This window comes from Rhinoraja longicauda, chromosome 29, assembly GCF_053455715.1.
Source record: "Rhinoraja longicauda isolate Sanriku21f chromosome 29, sRhiLon1.1, whole genome shotgun sequence".
NCBI classification, from domain to species: domain Eukaryota; kingdom Metazoa; phylum Chordata; class Chondrichthyes; order Rajiformes; family Arhynchobatidae; genus Rhinoraja; species Rhinoraja longicauda.
The window spans coordinates 8,450,047-8,467,797 of NC_135981.1; the positions used below are offsets into that span (position 1 = coordinate 8,450,047).

At 46.1% G+C, this 17,751-nt stretch overlaps 2 protein-coding genes across 3 annotated transcripts in view; both read left to right on the plus strand.

Annotated features, from left to right (window-relative positions):
- Positions 1-2,488, plus strand: part of LOC144607516 (uncharacterized) — an 88,479-nt gene extending 85,991 nt beyond the window's left edge. The window contains exon 28 of the mRNA XM_078424412.1: positions 1,930-2,488. Within this exon, the coding sequence (XP_078280538.1) occupies positions 1,930-2,158 (229 nt within the window). The 3' untranslated portion in view covers positions 2,159-2,488. The remainder of the gene's footprint in view (positions 1-1,929) is intronic.
- Positions 2,489-9,088: 6,600 nt separating this feature from the next.
- The window catches only part of LOC144607623 (ORM1-like protein 3), a 39,464-nt gene continuing 30,801 nt past the window's right edge, over positions 9,089-17,751 (plus strand). The window contains exon 1 of one of the 2 annotated variants that reach the window (XM_078424569.1): positions 9,089-9,284. The gene's annotated coding sequence lies outside the window, so the exon portion shown is untranslated. Of the gene's footprint in view, positions 9,289-17,751 lie in introns of both variants that reach the window. The other variant, XM_078424568.1, reaches the window with a different exon arrangement.

Below are 17,751 nucleotides of genomic sequence, written 5' to 3' on the forward strand. Positions count from 1 at the left end.
CTCAAATTTCACTGTACCTTAATTGGTACATGTGACAGTAAATTGATCTTGAAATCTTGACGGGTTCCCAATCTGTGGTGTGGGTCTCTGGTCTGTGGCAGTCGAGCTGGGTCTCTTGGGTGGATTCCCAGTCTGTGATTTGGGTCTTCCAGTATGAAATGCATTATGCTGACTCGTCCAGCTATTCCAACATTACCTCGCATGCTCATGACTGCATCGGCCAAGAGAGCAAAGGATGCAGGTGGATGGAAGCATCTCCGTCTGCAGTTTCCCCTCCAAATTGCAAACCATCCTGGCTTTGAAATGCATCACCAATCCTTCCTGTGTGATTCCTGGAACTCCTCGCCTAACAGCAATGTGGGAGGATATTCAGCAAAAGGACCGGTGCATTTCATGAAGTGGTTCACTGTTCTCAGGAGCAATAAAGGATGAGCAATAAATGCTGGCCTTGCCAGCCATGACCAGATCCCGGAGAAGGCATTAATAAAAAGGCATTAAATTGTTTCCGGTCGAGACCCTCCTTCAGCCTGAAGAAGGGTCACGACCCGAAACGTCACCCATTCTTTCTCTCCAGCGATGCTGCCTGACCTGCTGAGTTACTCCAGCATTTTGTGTCTGCCACACTTTTATAGGTTAATTGGCTTTGGTTTAAAAAAAACCCTGTAAATTGTCCCTAGTATGTAGCGCTAGTGTACAGGTGATACAGGTGATCGCTGGTTAGTGCAGACTTGGTAGGCCGAAGGGCCTATTTCCGCTCTATTTCTCTAAAATCTAAAGCCTAAATAACATGATTATTGTCAGAGGGCACTTTCCAAGTGGTAAATTCAGAAAGATTTGCCAGAGGTTAACAGGGCAAAATGTCTGCATTGCAGCGCACAGACAGGTATGGTGCAGGTCATTCAGCCTGACCAATCTGTCAGAATCAGTCTAGATAGAGTGTCTCAGGCCTGATCCGTCACCGATGCCTGACCTGCTGTGTGTTTCCGACGTGTTCCGATTTTATCTCAGCTATCCGGCATCTGCGGTTTTCCTGATATCAGTCTCTTTCTGTTTCTGTTTTCTACTGCACAACCGCCAACGGCTGGGCTATCTCGTGCAGGTTTCGCTCGCGTGGGGACTAGTTGCAAAAAGGTTATTTAGATTTTTATGTGGGCAAGTTTGGTGAGATGATCCATGTCCAAGTTGTCGAGCTGTGACTTGAAGAGTGACAAGGTTGGTACACATCTGGTGGTGTCGGGAAGGATGTTCCACTCTGGGATAGTCCATGGATATGGTGACTGTTGGCAGCTATTTTTGTTTGCTCTAATTCTAGTATAAACTAGACCAAGTGGACCCGTTGGGCCCAAACCTCTCCTGCATTGGTGCAGCACCCTCTACTCCCCCACTCTCCTCCCCTCCCCCCTCCCTTCCCCCTCCCACCCTCCTGCCCCCTCCCCTTCCCTCCACCCCTCCCACCCACCCTCCTCCCCTCTCCCTTCCCTCCCCATCCCTCCCCCCTCCCCTCCCCCACCCACACTCCCTCCATCCTCCCCCTCCCCTCTCCCCCTTCCCTCCACCCCACTCCATCCCCCTCAACCCCCCTCATCATCCCTCCTCCCCCCCCCTCCATCCCTCCACCGCCCTCCCTCCCTCCCTCCCTAGGAGATAGATTTAAACTTTAAAATGTGGATAACTTTAAAAATATAACAGCGATTTCCATGAAACTTCTTCCATGAGCACCAAAGGGATGACGGTGAGTAAGGTGGGCCAAAATTGTCGCGCTATCGTGTACCGTTTTGGCTGTAGTTCAGGAACAAACAAACAAACAAACGAGAGTTTTAGTATATAGGTGAAGTGACCTGAGGACTGTCTTGTAAATGTTTCTGATATGCCCAAGTCCTTCTGATCCACTTAAGCCAATTTAATGTTTGCTTTGATTTGCATTATCAGGCCTCGTAAATTGGTCTGGCATGGATCGAACACCCGTGGGATACGAGCTGCAGACAACTATTGCAATGAATGGCGAGGGGGACACAGTGCAAAGGGACTGGCGACCTCACTCCTCAACGGGAAACTGCTGGAGCAACACTCGTACGGCTGCAAAAGCTCCTTTATTGTGCTTTGCATTGAAAACAGCGTCACACGCACACAGGCGCGGAAGAGAAGAAATAGTTATTAGAATCTGGCATTCCTTTTTTTTTGCTTTCACACGAGGTCAAGTGATAAAGAAAGCCATCTCGGGCTGCCACATCAATGAGATTCCCGCAAAGCATTTTGAGACTTCCCGAAAGGAACATAAAAGTCGCTATGTAAATGCAAGTCTTTCCTTGTATTTTATTTTTGTACTTTTTGTGAGAAAATGGAAGAATGATATCGGAAATATTTCTCTCTTCAACGTCGTTTAGATCTGTGCCCAAATTTTGTCCTCTGTAACGTTTCCCAGAGACATGCGCATTTCAAGTGTATAGCTACAGTTTTCCACATGAAATATTCTAATTAAAAAATCCTGATGACAACCCTTGTGCAAGTAGAATGTTCATCATCAATTTGCGTCTTGAATTATTTAAATGGAAGCAGTCTGGCACGTGTTATTAGCTTGTCCGTTCTCGCCGGCACCACGGGATTTGGTTTCATCCCAGAGAGAATTAAAATCTCCTCTCTCCGAGGCCAGTGTGTAGAAAGGAGCTGCAGATGCTGGTGTTAACCACAGATAGACACAGAGTGCTGGAGTAATGCAGTGGGTCAGGCAGCATCTCTGGAGAAAAAGGATGGTTGACATTTCGGGTCGGGACCCTTGTTCAGACTGGAGAAGGGTCCCGACCCAAAACATCACCCATCCTTTTTTTCTCCAGAGATGCTGCCTGACCCATTGTGTTACTCCAGCACTTTGTGTGTCTCTCCAAAGCAAAATGAGCTTAAACTAATTTTGCTTTGCAGGGAGACACACAAAGTGCTGGAGTAACACAACGGGTCAGGCAGCATCTCTGGAGAAAAATGAGCTTACACTAATTTTACAGTTTGAAGAAAGGTTCTGACCCTTCATGCCATCTATTCCTTTTCACCAGAGATACTGCCTGACCCGCTGAGTTGTTACTCCAGCGTTTTGTGCCTATCTTGGGTTTCTGATGATCCCGATCCATAACGCAATATTATTTGCAACGATGTTAATCTGATCGTCTCTCTCTGTGAAATAAGTAATGAGGCAAGGGAATGTTTTGCCAGTGACATCGTGAATGCTCTCTTGAAATTGGCAGAGGGTTTTATTCTACACTCCCCACTTACAAAGTAAGCTCCTTGTCCCAATTTTCCCAATGAAGCCCTACCCGACTACGAATTGTCTGCTGCTCCAGCTATAGTTATTAGACTGATTCTGCAGACAGCGTTTCATTCTCCATAACGCAAGGCCCTTTGCAGCACCCAAAATAAATTATTCTATGCATGTCTCGTGCACCTTTCAGACACACTGAAACAAACTCTGGCAAGATCTAACTGGACACACATGTTGTCAAATCTAACATGGTGGACTTATTATTGAAAAAGCCTAGTCATCTGCATTTCAAAAAAGACACAAACAAGACAAAAAGGATAAGATTTTTTTTAAATGTTTACTTCTTGTGTAAAGTATGCCATGACAAGTTTCACTATTCAATAACATGAACCATTTAATCGTCATTTGAAATTATGTTAGCTTGGATTCAAGTGCCTTCGTTCTTCAAAGGTTAGATACTTATTCTGCTTAAACTGAAGCTAATTTCTACTAGAATTATTTCATATTTTCACATTTCCTATAGACACAGATGGAGGCTCATTGAGTCTGTGCTGGCTCTCAGAGCACATCCCCAGTCCCACCCACACACATATCCCCCTTTAATCTACCACACACCTGTCCTTCTCAATCTCCTGCCATCCATCTGCACTGAGGGATATTTCCAGTGGCCAATTAACCTACCAGTTCATCTTTGGAATGCAGCGAACCCGTTGCAGTCACAGGAGAACGTGCAAACTCCACACTGACGGCACGTGAGGGTCAGGGTCAAATCCAGGTCACTGGAGCCATGAAGCATCTGCATTAACCAAACTGCACCGAACCGAACCGAATCGAACGAACTGCACTGGTTAGCACGCGACAAAAGCAACAAGAAACTAAACTCAATAAACTGACCACTGTGCCACGTTATCGAAACGTATAAGATTATTAAGGGGTTGGACATGTTAGAGGCAGGAAACATGTTCGCAATGTTGGGGGAGTCCAGAACCAGGGGCCACAGTTTAAGAATAAGGGGTAGGCCATTTAGAACTGAGATGAGGAAAAACTTTTTCACCCAGAGAGTTGTGAATCTGTGGAATTCTCTGCCTCAGAAGGCAGTGGAGGCCAATTCTCTGAATGCATTCAAGAGAGAGCTAGATAGAGCTCTTAAGGATAGCGGAGTCAGGGGGTATGGGGAGAAGGCAGGAACGGGGTACTGATTCAGACTGATCAGCCATGATCACATTGAATGGCGGTGCTGGCTCGAAGGGCCGAATGGCCTCCTCCTGCACCTATTGTCTATTGTCAGTCAGAGAGTGGTGAAGGTGTGGAATTCTCTGCCTCAGAAGGCAGTGGAGGCCAGTTCGTTGGATGCTTTCAAGAGAGAGCTGGATAGAGCTCTTAAGGATAGCGGAGTGAGGGGGTATGGGGGGAAGGCAGGAACGGGGTACTGATTGAGAGTGATCAGCAATGATCGCATTGAATGGCGGTGCTGGCTCGAAGGGCTGAATGGCCTACTCCTGCACCTATTGTCTATTGTCTATTGTCTATAATCCACAATCGTCAGTGTGGATTTGTGGGCCAAAGGGCCTGTTCTCATGCTGTATTTCTAAAGTAAAACTAAAAGAAAAAGTGCATAGGAACACCACCACCTGCAGTTGGCTTTGTATATTGAAAGAACTGCTGTGTGAGTTCCGGTTTTATTTCTGTCGAATTTAGTGTTTTCAAAACAATATGTTCTCTGTGATACAGTGCATTTACATCTCATGACATCCTTCTCCCTTTATAAAAAGGACACATTCAGGAACACTTTAACTGCATAAATTAACGTTCTTCAACCAATAAACATTACAAAATGAATGCAAAGCAGTGAAGATAATATTTCAGCATATAACATTTCCAAACTTAACCAAGTGATGGTGCAATTTCTGTAGCTGTGGGAAATTTAATACATTTCCTCGTGTTGTTAATGGTGTCATATTTCACTGAGGTTGCTGAATTTTTCAAGAACTGCATGCAGTGAGACTGTGTATGTGGCATCCTTGTGCCATTCTGGAGACCCAAAACATCGCCTATCTATTGTTCTCCAGAGATACTGCCTGACTTGCTGTTTGTGTCTTTGTTTTGTATCTGCAGTTCCTTATGGCTCCATTCTGGACACTGTTCCCTTAAAAGTGCAGCTTTTAAAATTCATATGTGCTGTGTAGGCAACTCTGGCATTTATTGTCCAAACATGGCTCTGTTTGAGATGGTAGACACAAAATGCTAGAGTATCTCAGCAGGTCAGGCAGCATCTCTGGAGAAAAGTAATAGGTGACAATTCGGGTTGAGACCCTTCTTCAGACTGAGAGTCAAAGGGAGAGGTAAACTAGAAGTATGAAAAGGTACAGAACAAATCAGAGCCAGCACCTTCTCTTTGAGAAGGCATTGGCGAGGCAGCTTCCTAAAAATGCTGCCTTCTTTGTTGTGTCATGGTAGTTTTAATATGTGCAACTTGTTACCGACTTAGTTTCCATTGGAACCTAATCAGATGTACAGCACTTTGGTCAACGTGGGTTGTTTTTAAATGTGCTATACAAATAAAATTGACTTGACTTGACTTGACTTGACTTTTACCAGAAGACGACGAAGAGTCAAGCACACTAATTTGTGCCTGAGGTAAAAATGACACTCCCAACCTGAAGAGAAATCTGTAACACAAGTAGGATTTTATGAAAATTCAGCGAGATTTTTCATTGTTCCGTTGGTGGTACATATGGCAACAAAACTCACTTGATTCTTGAAATAGCAGTAAGTATAATATTATGGAAAACACGGTATTTGGGATCTCCCGAGATTGTGGCATATACGACTTAAATCCTCAAGTCTTTCCAATATTTATGGAGCCACAAGACTGTCGGAATTTGGAGGAACTCAATGGGTCAAGCAGAATCTGTGCATGAGGGAAAGAAATGGTAGGCATTTTGGATGGAAACCTTGCAACAGGACAATACTTCTGATGGACACAAAGTGCTGGAGTAACTCAGTGGGACGGGCAGCATCTCTGGAGAAAAGGAATAGGTGACATTTTGGGTTGAGACCCTTTTTCAGATAGAGAGTCAGGGGAGGGGGAAACTAGAGGTATGAAAAGATACAAAGAACAGATGAATGAAAGGTATGAAAAGAACAAATCAAAGTCACCAACAATGATCAATGAAAGGTGGAGCCCACAATGGTCCATTGTTTGCTGTGGAAAAGGTGATAATGAGTGGATACAAGCAGCATCAAGGAAAGGTGGAGCCCTTTTACATTGATCTTTTCACATCACTGTTGGCTTTGATTTGTTCTTTCCCCATCATTGCTGGGTCTGATTGATTCTTTTCATTCCTTTCCATTAATTTGTTCGTTTTTTGTGTCTGTCTTCAGTGTAAATCAGCATCTACAGTTCCTTCCAAAACAGGACGATACATAAAAAATAGACACAAAATATACATTAATGACTTAGATGAAGGGATTAAAAGTACCATTAGCAAATTTGCAGATGATATTAAGCTGGGGGGTAGTGTGAATTGTGAGGAAGATGCAATAAGGCTGCAGGGTGACTTGGACAGGTTGTGTGAATGGGCGGATACATGGCAGATGCAGTTTAATGTAGATAAGTGTGAGGTTATTCACTTTGGAAGTAAGAATAGTAAGGCAGGTTACTATCTGAATGGTGTCAAGTTAGGAAGAGGGGATGTTCAACGAGATCTGGGTGTCCTAGTGCATCAGTCACTGAAAGGAAGCATGCAGGTACAGCAGGCAGTGAAGAAAGCCAATGGAATGTTGGCCTTCATAACAAGAGGAGTTGAGTATAGGAGCAAAGAGGTCCTTCTACAGTTGTACCGGGCCCTGGTGAGACCGCACCTGGAGTACTGTGTGCAGTTTTGGTCTCCAAATTTGAGGAAGGATATTCTTGCTATTGAGGGCGTGCAGCGTAGGTTCTCTAGGTTAATTCCCGGAATGGCGGGACTGTCGTATGTTGAAAGGCTGGAGCAATTAGGCTTGTATACACTGGAATTTAGAAGGATGAGGGGGGATCTTATTGAAACATATAAGATAATTAGGGGATTGGACACATTAGAGGCAGGAAACATGTTCCCAATGTTGGGGGACTCCAGAACAAGGGGCCACAGTTTAAGAATAAGGGGTAGGCCATTTAGAACGGAGATGAGGAAGAACTTTTTCAGTCAGAGAGTGGTGAAGGTGTGGAATTCTCTGCCTCAGAAGGCAGTGGAGGCCAGTTCGTTGGATGCTTTCAAGAGAGAGCTGGATAGAGCTCTTAAGGATAGCGGAGTGAGGGGGTATGGGGAGAAGGCAGGAACGGGGTACTGATTGAGAGTGATCAGCCATGATCGCATTGAATGGCGGTGCTGGCTCGAAGGGCTGAATGGCCTACTCCTGCACCTATTGTCTATTGTCTATTGTCTATTGTCTAAAAAGCTGAAATAACTCATCGGGTCAGACAGCATCGCTGGAGAAAAGGAATAGATGATGTTTCGTGTTGAGACCCTTCTTCAGATTGAGAATCAGGGGAAAGGGAAACGAGATATAGAACAAATGAATGAAAGATATGCAAAAAAGTAACGATGATAAAGGAAACCGGCCATTTTTAGCTGTTAGGTGAGAACGAGTTGCAGACAATGAGACTCAACAAGATGACTTTGAAGCCAGTATTACTTGGGTGGGGGAGGGATGGGGAGAGAAGGGGGATGTAAGGGTGTGTTTGATTTAGACACAAAATGCTGGAGTGACAGCAGGTCAGACAGCATCTCTGGAGAAAAGGGATAGATGGCATTTCGGCTCAAGACCCTTCTTCAAACTGAGAGTCAAGGGAGAGGGAGACTAGAGATATGTGGAAGGGTAAGGTGTGAAATCGACAAAACAAAGCAGACGATGAGAATGTCCGACACATTATTATAGACACAAAAAGCTGGAGTAACTCAGGGTCTGAAGAAGGCTTTCGAGCCAAAACATCACCTGTTCCCTTTTCTCCAGAGCTGCTGTCTGCCTTCTCTGAGATGGCATTCTGTAATTCCTTCCTACACATAATGTTATCTGTATCTGTGTCTTGACGTATAATCACCATCACTGGTTGTTGCATACGTTAGGAGGGTTATTTGCCAAGCCGCAATTAAATATTAAAATGGGCCTTAAAGGTCAACGTCTCAATATCGATTGTTTCCAACTTGGTCTTGAAGGTCTTAACGTCGGGTGCAGTGCGAATGTCATGTCAAGTCAAGTCAAGTCAATTTTATTTGTATAGCACATTTAAAAACAACCCACGTTGATCAAAGTGCTGTACATCAGTTCAGGTACTAAGAACAAATATACAATGACACACAAACATAACAGCACATACATAAACAGTTCACAGCGCCCCCTCAGAGGGCCTCAAACGCTAGGGAGTAGAAATAGGTTTTGAGCCTGGACTTAAAGGAGTCGATGGAGGGGGCAGTTCTGATGGGGAGAAGGATGCTGTTCCACAGTCTAGGTGGAGATTGTTCCATTTGCGAATTGTCTTTGGGAACAATGAATACCTATAAACACGTCTTTACTTGTTGGGATGATGTTGTATTTGAAAAGCCCCCGATTGCCTGTTTGATTTAAGTGGTGGGGGGGGGGGGGTTTGTTTGCTTGCAATGAAGAAGCAAAGGCAAAATGAAGAGGGGTGGGGGTGGAGAATGAGATGCAAAAGTGCAGGGATGGACCACTGGCTGGTGCTGACAGCCTCCCACCGCGTGGGGGCGAGCGCGCTGGCGGAGTGGCGGGCCGGTGACGTCACGGCGGACCGGTGACGACGCCTCACGGAGGGGGCCGGCGACGCGTCACGGCGGGGTGACGTCACAGGCGGGGTGGCGGCTCGGACGGACTCGCAGTCGGGCGGCCGGAGCGGCGAGGGAACAGCGCTCGAGCGGAGGGCAGCGACACAGAGAGAGGCGCGCAGAGCGAGCGAGCGAGAGAGAGAGCAGGCAGACAGACAGACGGGCTGCCAGGCTCAGGGAGCCCGCTGTCGTCTCTTCCACAGCCCGAGAGGCAGGTAGGTGAGTGAGGCAACAGCAGCTCGGCGCCGCAGCTCTCGGCGGGGAGGGTGTCCATTAAAACGGCGGGCCCAGGGGAGGGGGAGGAGAAGGGGGGGGAGGAGAAGGGGGGGAGGAGAAGGGGGGGAGAAGAAGGGGGGGAGAAGGGGGGGGAGGAGAAGGGGGGGAGGGGAGGAGAAGGGGGGGAGGGGAGGAGAAGGGGGGGGAGAAGGGGGGGAGGGAGGAGAAGGGGGGGGGGGGAGAAGAGGGAGGAGGGGGAGAAGGAGAGAAGGGGGGGGGAGAAGGGGGAGGCCTGACCCACACAGAGACCAACACACACAGACCAGAGACATGCAGACTGGGATATGCAAACCAGAGACATGCAGACCCGGGACATGCAGACCCGAGACATGCAGACCAGGGACATGCAGACCCGGGACATGCAGACCCGGGACATGCAGACCCGAGACATGCAGACCCGGGACATGTAGACCCGGGACATGCAGACCCGAGACATGCAGACCCGAGACATGCAGACCAGGGACATGCAGACCCGGGACATGCAGACCCGAGACATGCAGACCAGGGACATGCAGACCGAGGCAGAGACTAACACTGGCAAACTGCGACAGGCACCGAGGCAGCAGTGGTGGACAGGGAGCACAGACAGAGACAGGCAGGCAGAGAGATAGAGGCTGGCAGACTGAGACAGGCAGGCAGACAGAGGCTGGCAGATGGACACAAGGCAAGAGACAAGACAGGCAGAGATAGAGAGGCTAGCTGACACAGATAGGCAGATAGAGATAGACAGTGGAACAGATACAGTCAGACAGGAAAGAGGCAGACAGTGAGGCAGGCAACCCCGGAAAGGCAGGCAGATAGATAGCAGCTGGCAGACAGACAGATGGGAAGATAGAGACCAACAGAGGGCAGAGAGAGGCAGGCTGACCCAGATAGATAGACAGGCAGAGGGGAGATAGAGTCGGGCTGAGGCAGACAGAAAGGCAGAGACAGGTAGACGGAGATAGACACAGGCAGAAATGGACACAGGCAGATGGATGGAGAGAGACGGAGTTAGGTAGAGGTGGACAGTCTGGCAGAGTGAACATGCTTGGGTGGGCAAACGGACAAAAAGATGAGATGGGGTGGGGTGGGTGCCCACGCAAAGGCAGGGAGGTGGACAGGCAGACATTAACACAGACAGACCCAGGCAGCTTGCATCGTCAATGAGGTTTGCATTGCAGAACCTCTACCTCGCATGATGTTTGAAAGAGGAGAAAAGATCCACACCTGAATGAGCAAAAAAAATTCGGGGTTGCTGTGTGCTGAAGGAGAACTGAACAATTGATCTAAGGGCCTGAGTTTAACTCCTCCAGAGCAGTTGGGTAACTGTAATTTTGGAATTTAAAGATTATTTTTGATAACTGTGGAAACCCAACTGGGTTGTTTTAAAAAAAACAATCTGATCCATGAATTTTCGTCAAGTAGAGACATCAGCTGTTCTTCATTTCTCCGACAGATATCGCATTTGACTCCAAATCCAATAATGTGGTTAACTCTTAAGTATCCTATGAAATATCCTAGGGGCCGATTAGGGATGAAGAGATGGGATTATTCATAGGCCACTATTGCTAAACCTTATCGGAATTGTTATTTTTGTGGGAAAGAATGTTGCTTTTCAAGCCTTAAGTTACAGTACAAAAATGTTACTGTAATTTCAGTTATGCAACAGGATTGCAGCTAAATAGAGACTTTTGGTTCTACACAAAAATAACTTGTGTATCTGCCATTGCGAATAAACGTACTGGGTTCTCGATTGAGTGATTGAAAATAAAATCGAGCAATTGCTTGCCCTGTGTAATGTGGAGCCCTTTTTCTAAGTGCTTGCCCTGTGTAATGTGGAGCCCTTTTTCCAATTGCTTGCCCTGTGTAATGTGGAGTCTTGTATAATGTGGAGCTCTTTTTCTCTTGCTGTGGTATTGATAACTCTGAATCTAGGAAATCAGCAGGCCAGTGTTGCATATCTAATGACCAAATGGTTTAGAATTACAATGGACATGAGAAATAGTTAGACTGCTTTGGGTGCTGAATTTTGGAAATTTGAATGCTGTGGAGGAGAGAGATTTATTAAAGAAGCCATTCATCCTTTTGTGTCTGTGTCGGTAGTTTTGAAGGGATTTCCAATTAGTCTTGCTTCACAGTCCTGCAGATTTTCCCAGTTTCCCTCATTGAAAAAAATTACCTACCACTTTTCCAGGCAGTACATTCCATATTTATTTGAGCCTGTGTTGTAATTATTGAACTTCATGGTTATATTTTTGACAAGTGGAATATTTTCGAGCAGGCATAGGATGAACTTTTGCTAAACATTGTAAATTAGAGAATTGTGTTATCTGTCTTGTGCTTGAGTAGTGAATAGTGGGTATGTTTACTTATATTGAGTGTTTTAATGTGGGAGGATTATAGTGAGATGGGCTAATAATGGAATCATTTACTGACCTGTAGAATAATCCTACTCTAAGTTCAAAATAATGCCACTGTTGTTGAATGGATAAACAACCTTCCCCATTTGTATAACTCTTCTGACCATAGAGCCTGCAATACATACTCACTATCACTAGATCTCCCTGAGGTGTTGACTCATGAGGGAGTATATAGTAAAGTTCTCTCGACGTTCTATTCCACCATCATTCTTAACATGCAATTGAGGATATAATAATAATATTCATTTATTGTCATTGCAACGAGTACAACGAAATTAAAAAATAGCCAATCCTGACGGTGCGTACAAACATATATGCAATAAATGCAAAAACAAATAAATACATAAATACAATTAAATACAATTATATTAAGTACAAGATTTTTTAACGGTGTTGCCTAGTGCAAAGGTAGTGTTCAGTTCTCGTATGGCCCTGGGGTAAAAACTGTTCTTAAGTCTGTTTGTTCGGGATTTGATCGACCTGAAACGTCGACCAGAGGGCAGATGAACAAACAGACGGTGGCCGGGGTGGGATGGATCTTTTATTATTTTGCCTGCTCTACTGAGGCAGCGTAGGCTGAACAGGTGCTCCAGGGAGGGCAGTGAGCAGCCGATGATCTTCTGGGCCGTCGTGATGACCCTCTGAAGGGCCTTCCTGTCCTTTTCTGAGCAGCTGGCATACCATGTGGTTATACAGTATGCCAGCACACTCTCGATGGAGCAGCGATAGAAGGACCACATGAGCTTCTCCTGCAGGTTGGTTTTCCTGAGGATCCTCAGGAAGTGGAGTCTCTGCTGTGCCTTCTTTACTGTGGTGATGGTGTTGGTAGACCAGGTAAGATCCTCTGCGATGTGCGTACCCAGGAACCTGAAAGCTGGTACCCTTTCCACACAGACCCCATTGATGTAGAGTGGGTCGTAATCTACACTGGTTTTTCTAAAGTCAATTATAAGTTCCTTTGTTTTGGAGGAGTTCAGGACCAGATTGTTCACTGAACACCATGCTGCCAGCCTTTGGATTTCATCCCTATAGGCTGTCTCATCTCCTTCTGAGATGAGTCCAACCACAGTCGTGTCATCCGCGAACTTGATGATGGTGTTGGTGGGATGGGTGGGGGCGCAGTCGTGAGTGTAGAGGGAGTAAAGGATGGGGCTCAACACACAGCCCTGTGGTGAGCCGGTGCTCAGTGTAATGGTGGAGGAGAGGTGAGGGCCTATTTTGACGGTCTGGGGGCGGTTGGTCAGGAAGTCCTTGATCCATTGGCAGATGGTTTGGGAAAATCCAAGGTCGGAAAGTTTGGTGACCAGTCTGCTCGGGATGACCGTGTTAAAGGCAGAGCTGAAGTCGAGGAAGAGCATCCTCACATAGCTCCCCTGGTGTTCAAGGTGGGTCAGTGCAGTGTGAAGAGCAGTGTCGATGGCATCCCCTGTAGACCTATTTGCTCTGTAGGCAAACTGGTGTGGGTCGAAGGTGGGTGGGAGGCTGGCTTTGATGTGCTGCAGGACCAGTCTCTCGAAGCACTTTGTGATGACCGGTGTGAGTGCTACCGGACGGTAGTTGTTAAGACCGCTGATGACAGACTTTTTCGGCAATGGGATGATTGTGGCGGACTTCAGGCAGGGAGGGATGGTGGATTTTAAAAGGGACAGGTTGAAGATTTTTGTGAAGACCTCAGATAATTGGTCTGCACATTCCCTCAGCACTCTGCCCGTCACACCATCGGGGCCTGCAGCTTTCCTGGGATTCACTGCTCTGAGCACGCGCTTAACATCATACTCCTGCACAGTGAAGGTGTTGCTGTCAGGTGCTGGAGAGGGTGTTATGTCTGCCACTGTAGCTTTCACCTCGAAACGAGCAAAGAAACAGTTAAGTTCCTCTGCCAGCGAGGCGTCGCCGTCGGCAGTCGTGCGGTTGCTGGTCTTGTAGTTGGTGATGTGCTGGATGCCTTGCCATACCCGCCGTGGGTCATTGTTGGAAAAGTGGTCCTCCATCTTCCTCTTGTAGGACGCTTTGGCATCCTTGATGCCTCTCTTCAGGTTGGTTCTAGCAGCACTGTATAGAGCTCTATCACTAGACCTGAAGGCGGTGTTACGGTCCTTGAGGAGAGACCTGACATCCTTTGTCATCCAGGGTTTTTGATTGGGATACAACCGGATGCGTTTGTCTACGGTGACATTGTCAACACAGTTTTGGATGTAGCAAAGTACAGTTGATGTGTACTCCTCCAAGTCCTGATCCTCAAAAATATCCCAGTTGGTCCTTTCGAAGCAATCCTGCAGCTGCGAGGAAGCTCCTTCAGGCCATGTCTTAACAGTCTTTATGGTGACTGGAGCTTTCCTCCTGAGTGGGGTGTATGCTGGAGTTAGGAATATGGACAGGTGATCTGACTGCCCCAGGTGTGGTAGTGGTGCTGACCTGAAACCCTTCTTAATATTTGAGTAAACCTTGTCTAGTGTGTTTTTCCCCCTGGTAGCACATCTTATGTGTTGTTCAAGTTTTGGGAGAACTGACTTTAGGTCTGCATGGTTGAAGTCCCCGGCTATGATGTGGGCTGCTTCTGGATATGTGCTCTGTTGTGAGTTTATTGCACCGAGCAGGTAGCCTAAAGCTGTGCTAGCGTTAGCATTCGGTGGGATGTAGACTGCTGTTACTATAACCCCTGTAAATTCGCGAGGAAGGTAAAAAGGCCTGCATTTAACTGTTAGGGACTCCAGATCAGGAGAACAGTGGCTATCTATGATTTGGATGTTAGTGCACCAGCTGTTGTGCACGTAAATGCATAACCCCCCCCCCCCTTGCTCTTACCGGAGTCGATGTTTCTGTCCCAACGAAACGCTGTACGCCCGGCTAGCTCAATGGCTCCGTCTGGGATAAGTGGATGAAGCCATGTCTCTGTTACTAAGAGAATGCAACAGTCCTCCACGAGTTTGTTTGCTGATATCTGTAGTTTTAGTTCGTCCATTTTGTTGATGATGGATCTGATGTTGGTGAGAAACATGCTAGGTAGCGGTGGTTTGTGTGGCTGTCTCTTTAGCTTGGCAAGTATACCGGACCGGCATCCTCGCTTTTGCTTCCTGTTTCTCCTCCGCCTGCGACGCCTGTTCGCGCCGACAACTATCCACGGAGCGCCCGGTGTCCTGGCTATCTCTTCCGGTATATTTCGCGGGTGTGGAAATTCGTGCACAAGGTCCCGATTGCACTGGAATCCTATGATCAGAAGATCCTTTCGGTTGTAGGTAGGATTTGCCTGGTTTGCATGACTAAAATTGACTAACAGACATAACACAGATAACACACATAAAACGCACCGAAAGGGAGAGCTGTGAGCCGCTGCGTCCGTGCGCGCCGCCATCAGCCAATTAACCTATCAGATCATGATTAACATTGCAACTAAGTCTGACTTCCTTCCTCTCATTTTTTTCTTTCAAATTTAGCCATTGGATATGGGCAAGGCAGCATTTAATGACCAATCCAGGTAGTCCTTGCGATGGTGGTGGGGAGATGCATGCTTGAATTGCTGCACTCGTTATCGTTATACCCAGTGTGTACCATGGAACTACAGATGCTGATTTATACCGAAGATAGGCACAAAATGCTGGAGTGACTCAGCGGGATAGGCAGCATCTCTAGAGAGAAGGAATGGGTGATGTTTTGCGTTGAGACCCCTTTTCTGAAGAAGGGTCTCGACCCGAACCTCACCCATTCCTTCTCTCCAGAGATGCTGCCTGTCCCGCTGAGTTACTCCAGCATTTTGTGTCTATCTTTTGATTATATAATTCACATCAATGTAGTAGTATGTGTTGGAGGGGATTTATTCACAAAATGCTGGTGTAACTCTGCAGGTCAGGCAGCATCTCAGGAGAGAAGGAATGGGTGACGTTTCGGGTCGAGACCCTTCTTCAGACTGTTGGAGGGGAGCTTGGAGGTGGTAGTTTGTCCAAGCTCCTGCTGTCCTTGTCATTCTGTGTGGTTGAGATCATGTGCTGGGACATGCTGTTGAAGAACCACGACAGGCTGCAGGTATGCATCCTGGAGGTGATTCATTTTACAACAAGGCCCTCTGAGGTTTGATATCCATAGATTATGTCTTAACCCAGTAAAGAGATATTTTAGTGCTCCCACAGCAGTGTATCTATGCGCAAACTAAGAAGATAACCTCTAAGAAGTTGTGCACATGTATATTAATTCAGCAGATCCATTATAAGGAAGGACCCGAAGATGAATTGTCAGTTGTTGCCTCATGTAGGACTTGGTCTGATATCTGTTAAGATCCTTGGTGTAATTTTTTCCCGAGCTTTAATATTATTTCTATTAAGCACTTACTGAAGCACTTATCACTTCAATTAAAGCTCCATCCAAGAGCCCACTGACATATTTCTGTGATTACTGAATTAATGATAGCAATGTCCAGTGATGTCTGCAAGTTTGGTCCAGTTTCTGGGAGTTTCTACCTTTGACCCAGAAAAGCTAATAAAATAATTAATGTGATAAGCAAGGTCCACCTCTGTCTTTCTTCCTCCCCATTGCGCTGTTTGCTCTCCGGGTGGTTATTGATTAAAGCTTTAAAATGTAAAATCCTGGATTCTCTTAGCACATATTGTGACCTTCAGGCTCTTAAAACCCAGTGCTGACTGCAGCCAATTATTAACTGAAAATAAAAACAAGCTGTGTGTTGGAAGTCTGAAATAATTAGAAATACTGGAAATGTTTTATGGATTATGCGGCATCTGCAGAATGAGAAGCAGTTGATGATTCGAGTCAATAATCTTTCACCAGAACTGGGAAAGAAAGAATCCAAATTAGTTTTAAGTTTAAGAAAGAAGGGAATTGATAGAGCAACATCAGAGTTGCGTGGGGATAAACTATTAATGAGGAAACGTTGTTGATGAGTCAGATAACACAAAAGTGAGGGAGAAAACACAAAAGAACGTAAAAGCTGTGAAATGCAGAGCTCTTGGAAATGTTAGGTTAAACTAATGGAGTGGGAAAACTGGACCAATGTTACAGATGGATGGCCAAAGGCAGAATTGGTCAGATTTGATACACAGGCTGTAAAATACACTCAAAAGGAAGATTAGGTGCTGTTCCTGAAGTTTACGTGCCATGTAAAACAGTATGGCAGGTCAGAGTTGGACTGAGATGGAAATTAAAATGGCACACCCCCAGAAGCTCATATGCTGGTGCTCCACAAAGTGTCACCCAGTCTGCATTTGGTTTCTAGATTGGGAGAAGCGTAAGGGAATTTACTGATTTAGCTGGAAGTGCTGTGTAGATCCCTGGAAAGTGTGAAGGGAAGAAATAAAGTGACAGATGCTGAATCTTCGGCATTAGCATCATGTCGACATACTGTAAGAAAGGTAGTGTTTTGTGGAAATGGAAGAGCGGAAGAGGAAGTGGTCCCTATAGAATGTTGAAAGGTAAGTGTGTTGGGAGTGGATTCTCATTAAAAGAGGCAAATAAGTAAAAGGATGATCATAATGTGGATGCTGGTGGAGCGCAAAGTGAGGACCTGGAAGCTTTGTCCATGCTCTATTCAGAAGGAAATGGGGTGAGATTAGAGACGTGGAACATAGATAAGATGCAGTCAAGTGTTCTTTGAACTACCTACTAATTTTCTTTCTCTTACTTCGGTGTCTTTGCAGTATACTTTGGCTTTAACTGAATTATTTAGAGAGGAACACAAAGACTCGATGCCCTTTGGATAGGCTGGGATGAGGACAGGAGTTAAAACTTGTGGTTCTCAGTTATGATGTTTGATTAAAAGGACACTGCAACTGGCATCTGTGTCTATGCTGCGGAATGACAGGAACGTTTGTTTATTTAGCAGAACTTGCACACATCAATGTTCCAGAATGCCTTGAGGAAAGAGATAAGAATGAGCAAGAAGTGAAAGATTGATAAGGGCAGCACGGTAGCGCAGCGGTAGAGTTGCTGCTTTACAGCGAATGCAGCGCCGGAGACTCAGGTTTGATCCTGACTACGGGTGCTGCACTGTAAGGAGTTT